This window comes from Cyprinus carpio, chromosome A17 (assembly GCF_018340385.1).
Source record: "Cyprinus carpio isolate SPL01 chromosome A17, ASM1834038v1, whole genome shotgun sequence".
Taxonomy (NCBI): domain Eukaryota; kingdom Metazoa; phylum Chordata; class Actinopteri; order Cypriniformes; family Cyprinidae; genus Cyprinus; species Cyprinus carpio.
In genome coordinates, this window is record NC_056588.1 from 5208411 (window position 1) to 5218419 (window position 10009).

General features: G+C 38.4%; 1 protein-coding gene across 1 annotated transcript in view; it reads left to right on the forward strand.

Moving 5' to 3' along the window:
* Positions 1–10009, forward strand: part of LOC109092082 (ral GTPase-activating protein subunit alpha-1-like) — a 66557-nt gene that overhangs the window by 8109 nt on the left and 48439 nt on the right. Inside the window, 13 exon segments of the mRNA XM_042773666.1 lie at positions 162–219; positions 1221–1264; positions 1534–1711; positions 2535–2650; positions 2969–3107; positions 3255–3463; positions 3994–4239; positions 4608–4778; positions 5246–5371; positions 8277–8425; positions 8516–8639; positions 8940–9177; positions 9317–9481. Coding sequence (XP_042629600.1) covers positions 162–219; positions 1221–1264; positions 1534–1711; positions 2535–2650; positions 2969–3107; positions 3255–3463; positions 3994–4239; positions 4608–4778; positions 5246–5371; positions 8277–8425; positions 8516–8639; positions 8940–9177; positions 9317–9481 — 1963 coding nt within the window.

Consider the following 10009-nt stretch of genomic DNA (forward strand, 5'->3'; position numbering starts at 1 on the left):
GTGTTTGCACAAATCTGTTCATCTGTTTTGAAATGTAAAAATGTGCTACAGTCACCACATTTTTCAATCTCTTGTTACATTCATTGAGTTGTTTAAATGCATGTACTAACATGAGTATATATAGGCATGTCTGCAGTCAAATCCATGTGCTTACCTTGCAGAAAATCCTGCAGCTGTTACCAGAGCGAATACAAGGAAGATGGCAGTTCCACAGCATAGGTGAACATTTCTACTTTCTACTTTCTTATGCTCACCAAGGCTGCATTTATTTAATTGAAAACACAGTAGAAACAGTAATATTGTGAAATATTTTTGCAATTTAAAATAGCTGTTTTCTAAATGAATATATTTAAAAATGTAATTTATTCCTGTGATGCAAAGCTGAATTTTCAGCAGCCATTACTCTAGTCTTAAGTGTCACATGATCCTTCGGAAATCCTTCTAATGTGCTGATTTGCCCCTCAAGAAACATTTTTTTTATTAGCATCAATTTTGAAAACAGTTGTGCTGCTTAATATATTTGTGGAACCGTTTTTTATTATTATTTGATAAATAGAAAGTTCAAAAGAATAGCATTTATTTGAAATAGAAGTCTTTTGTAACATTATAATTGTCTTAACTGTCACTTTTGTCAATTTAATGCCTCCTTGCTGAAGTAAAAAATCTAATTAGAAAAAAAGTCTTCCTGACCCCAGACTTTTGAACAGTAGTGTAAATGGAATGTGGTTTTGGACTAATGAGCTTCCACTATGGGCGAAGCTAAAATAGAAACCAAGTCCCATCATAGTTAGGGCAGAAAACTCAAATTAACATGGAAGAGATCCGATGTATCGAGTGATACTTTGCGCCTGGTTGCGGTGGTCTCTCCTTTTCCTCTGCTTTGAAGTCTTTTAGTAGAAGGATACACAGACCACCAAGATAAACACAGAGAATGCCAAGGACCTGGGGCCCAGAAACACCCAGATCTGACCGAGAACTCTGACATTACAGTCCTTCATCAGTGAGATAAACAATATGTGACAATACCATGAAGGATTTTCAGTCTTATTTTATTTTGCTCTTTTCTCGATAAACCCACATTCCATATAAACAAATAAACATCACTGACTGATAATAAGCAAAGAGACCAGAGCAAACGTTTTCCAGAATTATCTAGAAAGCCAGCTCATTTGGAAGTTATGAATTTGTTCCTCAGCTTAAACTACTTTGTTGCTTCATAGGTCTCATTCTGAAGAAACTGCTACACACTGGAAACTCCCTAAAGGTATTAAATGTTAAAAAATTCTTTACATTATATAAAAGGTCAAAATCTGAATAAACATTGTCATTGTGTGAGCGGTTGTTCTTTTTGAAAGAAATTTAAGGAAATATTTTGCAATCCTTATTATTTCTTAAATGCTTTTGTCTTATTTATTCAGTACATATTTAATCAGTTCATGTTATTCAGGGTTTTTTTCTGCTGACATAAACAAGGTTGAGAGTGCTGCTAAAAGTCATTTTAACCAATAATCTGGTTGTTTGTGTGGTGTATAGATCAGGAGGGAAGGAGTGCGTCTCTTCCTTCTGTGGATGCAGGCTCTGCAGCACAACGCTCTGAGAGAGCAGCTCTGGATCTTCGCCTGTCTAATCCCAGGATTCCCTGCACCACAGTCCGAGCTGGGCCCTCGAACCCTGGATAATCTGATCAGCCCTCCCCTTAACCTTCAGGAGTGTGAGTGTTGTTTGCTGTCTCTCACAACTTATGTCTCAATCAGATAATAAAATCTGATATTCAAAATCTTTCACAGATCTTTTGTTACACTTTTGTAGTATTTTTATTTTGTATCTAAAGGCCATGATTAATGTTATTCAAGATTTCTCTCACCAAAATATTCATAATTTCATTTTTCATGAGCATTTTCCATCCTCTCTCTGACATTTAAAATTAAACAGGATTTTTTTGTTTTTGTTTGTTTTATAGTTTTAAGACTTGTTTAAATTACTTTTGTAATGATTGGCTTAATTGTTTGCATGCAAAATAGTATGTTCATGGCAGCTTTAAGTTTTGTTTTTTGTTTTTTTACTATTAAAGTGTTTATTAATATTTTAAATTATTTGATTTAATTTCAAATTTAGTTTAAATTTACTGCGTGGCTTTGTAATTTTTTTCTATTTTTTATTATTTCTATTCTGTTTAGCTTTAATTTATTTTTGTTTTAATTATTAATTATAATTTTAGTACTAAAACTTATTTTAACAAATATTTAAATTTAAATTTACTTTAGTGTGATATCAATTAACACAAATTATTTTTAATAGTTTTAGTTCATAAGTAACAACACTGGCTCCTGGTTTTGATATCAGAACCACATCTAATTCTGAATTACTCTGTTCTGCAGCATAGTTTCAATAAATGTATTGTGTGCACTGTGCAGGGAGATTTATGATGATTTTCTCTGCATGGTAAACTAAATTATTAACATCAAAATATAAATTAAAAAAAATGTTTTACATGAAAAATACCCTTTACAACATCTTTTTGTCCATTGCTGCAGCTCAAGTGACTCCAGAGGAGATCAGTCCCCTGGTGCCACCCCAGTCAGGAGATAAATCCCAGGAAGATCTCACTGGCTACTTCCTGGAGGCTCTACTAAAATACATGGTAAACCAGGTACTCCCCCCCTCCTACTAACACTGCTTATGCTAACATGGCTGGTTCAGACCCAACGCTAAAGCTGCGGAAACCAGACTTACATGCCACTGACCCCTGATCTGCATGCATTTGATGCCAGATAGCCTTGCTGCAGCGGTATGTTTTCCTTGCGCTGTAACGGCTGCTCTGCTTTACACCCTCCCCAACATAAACAGCAGCACCACACACTGCCTGCCTCCACCATCCCCACTGTCCTCCACATAACACAAACAAGCTGTTCTGTCCCAGCGGCTGTGTATGTGCTCAGCTTGCCATGTGTGATCTGTCTCCCTACAGGCCAAAAGTCTAGAGTGGAAGTGCAAGGAGAACCACGAGAAGGGGTTCTCCTTCCTATTCGCCAATTTCAAAAAATATTACCTGCCCCATATCTTCCCCAGCTTCTCCAAGGAGACCAATTTGTACAGTCCTATCCTGGGTAAGAGTTAACGATCATGCCATCCTTCTTTATGTCAAAGCAAACCTAATTTTTATTTCTCGCTGTTATGGAGGAACTATTTAGCCAGTTATAATTGCTCATGATGATAAGATGTCTGATTTGGATTTGTGTCCTGTTTTATAATAGAGGTTCCATCCATGAGACCAAAGCCTTACTACGTAGTTGTAAAAAGAGACCCAGAGACCAATGAAGCCCTGTACTGCACTAAAGAGAACTTCCTCAATGCCAGAGTCATATTTATCCGCTGGCTGGTCTCCTTCTGGCTGGAGCCGCGGTCAAACACAGGAACACACATCCCTGGCATGGAAGGAGAAAACGTGCCAAAGAACATCCAGGTAAAAATAAACAGATGTATAACACAGAAATGGTTGTAAAGCACTTTTAGGGTTGGCATGACTTGGACTTTTTAAAGGGATAGCTCGCTCAAAAATTTAAATTCTGTTATCATTTACTCACCCTAATTTCCAAACCCGTGTTTGTTCTACCATGTGGCGAGAACGAGATTCTGTGTATACTATATGCAATGCAGCCGATGGTATCTCTTCGATCAAACCGCTTGATTCATATGAATTCATTTAATGGTGCCTTTATGACCTTTTTGGTCTTTGGTTTATTTATTTATTTATTTTTAGTTTTGGTAACCAGGACTTTTAGATGAAACCTTTCAGGTTTCATTAAAAATATCTTAATTTTTGTTTCAAAGGTGAACTGGAGTCTTATGGGTTAGAGATTATATGAGTAAATAATGACAGAATTTCCCTTTAAGTTCTGGACCGGTAACCAAACGGTTAAAGTCTTATTAAGCTACACATTGCTAGCAATCAAGCTTTGTATGCACATTTTTGCAATGTTGCTGCTGTTTCAGAGAGCGGCGGCGGGCCTGGCTGCCCGAGGGGAGGATGGTGGCCTGAGACCAGATGGACTGGATGGGGGTGGGACTGGTGAGCCGGAGCAGTCGCACTCCAACACCAGCACCCTGACGGAGAGAGAGCCCAGCTCCTCCAGCCTCTGCAGCATGGATGAAGAGCACCTCACAGACATTGAGGTGGTGCGCAGAGTCCTGTGCTCCTCTAGAACCAACGTCAACTTCATCACTGAAATCTTTCGACAGGTAATTCTATCATGAGGAACAGAAAGACTTCAGTACATCTAAATATCAATGAAAAAGGAAGAAGTCTGGCTCATTTTTGAAGAAGTTGTGATGAGAGAGGTTGATTGTTCTGATTGTTTGTCCTAGTGTGATTAAAGTTCACAAAGAGGAACTGCTATGTGTGAGAAATGTTAAATATCAATAGGGATTGTTATAGCCCTTATTCTGAAGATCTCAAAGTCCCTGTACAAAATGGTGCACTTGATGTGTACAAAAGCCTTTATTTTGGTGTGAGGAAAGATGTCCAGCTAATGTATCTCTTTAGTCACTGATGCCTCTGTACACTGATTCTTGTCTGTGAATATAAGAGAGTGTATTATATCTTGCAGGCGTTTCTGCTGCCCATGTGTGAGGCCGCAGCCATGCGTAAGGTGGTGCGGGTATATCAAGAGTGGATCTCTCAGCAGGATAAACCTGTCTTTATGAGAGAACCAGAGGAAGACCAATTCACAGGCCAGCTGAACTCCACCCACGGGCAGAGAAGTGATAAAGAGGAGGAGGTAGCTGTCTCTAAAGTTGACAACAGAGGAATACAAAGGCAGTTATTAGAGACTGAGTCAGCCTGCTCAACAGCTTGCTCCCTTTGTTTTGTTTTTTTGCATCTGATACATCAGTGGTAGTATTGGCTAATACCCACTTTTTTAATTATTCCGTCTGGCTAAGTTGATGTAAGAAGCTTATAATCAGGCCTTATTTTTTCCCCAATTCAAAGAGTATGTACTTTTTCTAAAACAAGTTTCTGAAGTATTCAATAAAATGTATAAAAATAGTATGTATATTATATTATTGGTGATTGAAAACAATGGAATGTTAGTGTAAAATGTATTTATTTATTATAATACAATATTTTTTTTTTTCATAGAACAGATAAAACAGCATATATTTTTATATTGACTATCTAAGCAATTATCTGTTATTAATACTGTACTGCTGTTGTTTACCAATCAGTGTCTATTTTGTTTTGTAGGATGTTGGGCTCACAGTGTCCGTTAATAGTCGAAACCCTAATTGGTGTAGGAATTCTGGGAGTAAATCCTCTGATTCTGAGGTATTGGAGTATAATGTCCATGCTGGTGTCCAAGCCACACTACAGGTGAGGTTAGGTGTTGGTGTACAGGTGGTTTACGACCTAGACTGGAAACTGAAAGATTGTAGGTTAAAACCAAGCGGCAACCTCCCGCTCTCTCTCTCTTGAAACCCATACGGAAGTTACTTAAACTGTAATTCATTGACTGGTTGCAAAAGGGAGTCAATCCCATAGACTGTTAAAATGCCCAAATTTACAGCAGAAAAAAACATGTTTACAGCCTGGTTCAAAAAATGATTTTGGTCTATGTAGTTAATTTTGCCCTTCATGACATCTGTGAGTGGGGAGATTAATTATTATTATAATTAAGGGCGTGGCCACTTGAGTGACAGGTGGATTGCCGCTGCTGACACTGTCGTCGAGCTGATGGCATGGTTTCAGCAACCAGCTCCCTCCTTTTTGCCCATTTTCAAGATGGCGACGGCCGGCTCCTCCTACTTTTGGCTTCAAAAACGCTCTTCGGAGACCTATGGGTGACGTAACGGACACTACGTCCATGTTTTCATACAGTCTATGGTTCAAACCCTGCAAAGACCAATTGATGAGTTATTAAGACATTGATGCACATCGATCTATGTTATGGATCTGTGAAGGGAGCGTACATCTTTTTGTAGAGCTCCTTTAGGTATGTCAGATCATAATGTGGTGTACCTGGTTCCGTTATACAAATCGGTCATTAAAGGTGCTGTATGTAGGATAGACACCGAGTGGTTGAACTAGTTATTGCAGCCCAAATTCAAAATATTGGAGAGGGTTTTTCACCCGGCCCCTCCTCCTCAGACTTGACACACACGCAGGTTGCCAGATTGACGACACAAACAGGATCGAGCACACTTGATGATGAATGAAATGAAATACACTGTGTTTTCCACCAGCTGGCAACCCGGGGTGCCGAAATACAATTGGGTAAACTGGCAGTGGGAGGGTTTCACAAACCAAAACAAAGATGGACATTCCGACCCGGAACGTACATTTTCAAAGAAGAATAACTGACTGTAGCATTGTTTTTCAGATAAACAAGTATGTTAACTTAGCATGTTTCTTAAATATCTGCAAACATATTATGGTATTTTTATGCTTTAGTAGAGTCAAAATCTTACAAACAGCACCTTTAAGAAAACTAAGCAAGAACGTTGTTTAGTTCTGGTGTGGTCGCAGGAATCTATTAACTCTTTCCAGGACTGTTTTAGCTGCACAAATTGGGATGTGTTTATAAATGCTTGTGTTGATTTAGTTACTTTCTGTGAGGACCTTGTTATCCCCAAGAAGGAAATTTGCATTTATCCTAACAATAAACCGTGGGTTACTAAATCTGTTAAAAACACAATTATTCAGAGGAACATTTGTTTTAATCAAGGTGATGTTACTCAGTATAAGGTATTACAAAAACAAGATAAAAAAGGATATTAAATAGGCAAGGCTTAATTACAAGGATAAAGTGGAGTATATGTTCCATGATTGGGATGCATTCTAAGAAATTTAATATTTCTTTAGACAGGAAGCTTGACTTTGATCTTGCCAGTTATTTGAATGTTTTTTTTTAATATTCGTTTTAATATTCATAATTATAGTCAGGAATTGGCAGCTTTTAAAAACGCTTCCTTTGAGCAAAATAGCATAAGTGTTGATAGGGATACAGCCTTAAAACTTTTCCAGGGTGTTAAAGAGAGTAAAAGTCTAGGCCCTGATGGTGTTGGAGGCCATATTATTAAAAATTGTGCAGAACAATTGGCAGATATGTTTTGTTTCCTTTTTAGTATGTCACTGCACCTTCATAAAGTTCCTCATCTCTGGAAGGAATCTATTATTGTACCTGTGTCTAAGAATAATGTACCACAATGTTTAAATGAGTACAGGCCAGTAGCACTTACTTACTCTTTGATTATTAAAACATTTGAGAAGGTTGTTAAGGATAAGCTTTGGACCATGGTACAGGACAATTTAGATCCGTTTCAGTTTGCCTACAGGTCTAGTAGGGGTGTTGATGATGCGATAGGTACTCTGTTAAACATGATTTTAGCACATCTTGAGGGTGCAAAGACTTTTGTGCGATTAGTTTTTATCGATTTTTCATCTGCCTTTAACTGTATCCACCCTCATATCTTAGCAGAAAGGTTAAATAGGGTTTATAATATTGATTCTGGGCTGATAAGTTGGCTGTTGGATTTTTTAACTGATAGGTCTCAACGTGTGAAAGTAAACAGGGTTTTATCTGTACTTTTTTCTTCGGCTGCGTCACCACAAGGATGCGTTCTTTCACCTCTTTTATTTGTGCTTTATATTAATGAGTGTCAAACGCAACTAGAGAGGCGTCATATCAAGTTTGCGGATGATTCAATGATTGTTTCCCTTTTAAATAGTGAGGATCTTGATCATGGTCCTGTACTGACAGATTTTATTGATTGGTGTAAATTGTCCTTTCTGGACATTAATGTACTTATAACTAAAGAGATGATTATAGATTTTAGGAAGAATCCTACAGTCATCTCTCCTGTGGTCATTAATGATCATGTTGTTGAGGTTGTACATCAATTTAAATACCTTGGTACTGTAATAGATGAAAAGTTGACCTTTGATGCTCATGTGGATGCTGTGCTGTGTTCATACCAGCTGCTATTGCTTTTTTAAATTACAAATAATTTTATGTATATCATTAATTGAAGTCATTGTTTTTGTCTGTGTGTCGTGATGCTTGTTTGTTGTTTGCATATGGTTTACTGCTGGCTATGAAACAAATTGCCCTTCGGGAATAATAAAGTTGACCTTGACCTTGACATAGCTTTGCATGTCAAATAGTTGGCTGTTTATTAACTTATTTATTTTTAGATGACGCAGAGTTCAGTTCATGGGAAATTTTGTGAAACATTTCTCCTTCCAGTCTCAGTTCCCCACTAATCTTTTTTTCATGCAGGTTTTCATCACCAACTCCTCTAACGTCTTCCTTCTGGAGGCAGCCAATGAGCTGAAGTCACTTCTGGAAGAGCATGTTGACATGTGCAAGCGTGTGCTCAATATATACCGCAGTCTGGTCATGCATGAAACCATGAGCCAGAAGACCTGGTATGACTATGACATTCCAATTCATTAATCAGGTCTCAGGTGTCTGCTTGGAATATCTGCGCATCCTGAGTGTATTTATGTTTGTCACAGGGAGCAGATCTTGCTGGTGTTGCTAAGGGTAACCGAGTGTGTGATGAAGAGGCCTCCATCTATTATGCCTCATGGGAAGAAGAGTAACACTTTATCGGGCCGTTTGGCGGGGGCCATTTTTCAGGTACCGCCCACCAACACACCATGCCAGTTATTATTTTTTTTAGTGAGCCGTAGGAGACATTTTTAGATGGCTCCGCCCATAATGAATTCTCATTGGTCCACTCACCACATACTACACATCGTATATGTTGTGTGCTTTAGCCTTTTTTATTGCATTATTACATATAGAATATATTTATATTATATATAGAATATTGATAAATACAATGTAATATTTAAATAATTACCTACAATTATTATTTCTAGTCCATCTGTTGAAGTGTCTGATGTAGTCCATACTTTGGGCTGTCTTCCTGTTCAGACTCTGATTGTGGCCTGGATCAAAGGGAATCTGAATGTGTACGTCTCTCGGGAGCTGTGGGACGACCTGCTGTCTGTACTCTCATCTCTCACCTGCTGGGAGGAGCTGGTCACTGAGTGGTCTCTCACCATGGAGACACTCACCAAGGTATTAGCACGCAACCTTTACAGCCTGGACCTGAACGAGCTGCCCCTGGAAAAGCTCAGTGAACAGAAACAGAAGAAGCACAAAGGCAAAGGTGAGTTTGTACTAAAATACTCTTATGCTTGCACACAGACTAAGGTAGCTGCACAACATGCAAACTCAAGCCATTGAAGCTTTTGAAACATTTGAAACATCACTATCATATGTATACGTGATACATTTGCTCCCTCTAGGTGGCGCCCACGAGTGCCAGAAAATCACTGTGGATAGGTCTTTCTCCAAAGGCTGGAGTCGAGACCCACCAGGCCAAGCTGCTGTCATGAGACAGCGCAGCGCTACCACTGCTGGCTCACCAGGCATCGAGAAGGCCAGAAGCATCGTCAGACAGAAGACAGTGGGTGAGTGTGCTTCAAACACTTCTTGTCCTCTCTTCCTGTCAGTTTAAATGTGTTTTTTTTTTTTTTTTTTTTTTTAATTGTATAACCTTTCCTTATGTTTGTATCTGCATTACTCTGTTACCATATTTCAGAATGACAAAGATGAGCAAAGTTGAGGATATTTACAAGGAGAAAACTTGATTGCGTTAAATTATGTCCTTTCTTAAGGTGCACTCACATTAGTGAAGTTTTGCCAAAATTTTGTGGCCAAAAATGTCTATTGTCAATAGTGTAATGATGTATGAAGCACTACTTACACAGATGTCACTTTCAAACCAAGCAGCTTTTTGTTAGTCAACATCCGTGTGTATCTGTGTAACCAACTTGAACCTGTTGCAAAATCTGCTTGGGAAAATATTTCATCCTCACATGAAATTTCCAGGTTGAGTGGATTTCTATTGAAATGACTGGATTTCGCCCACAAAAATTCTGCAAACAGTGATAAATGTGACCGCACAGACTGCATCACGATCTGCGTACTTAGCATGC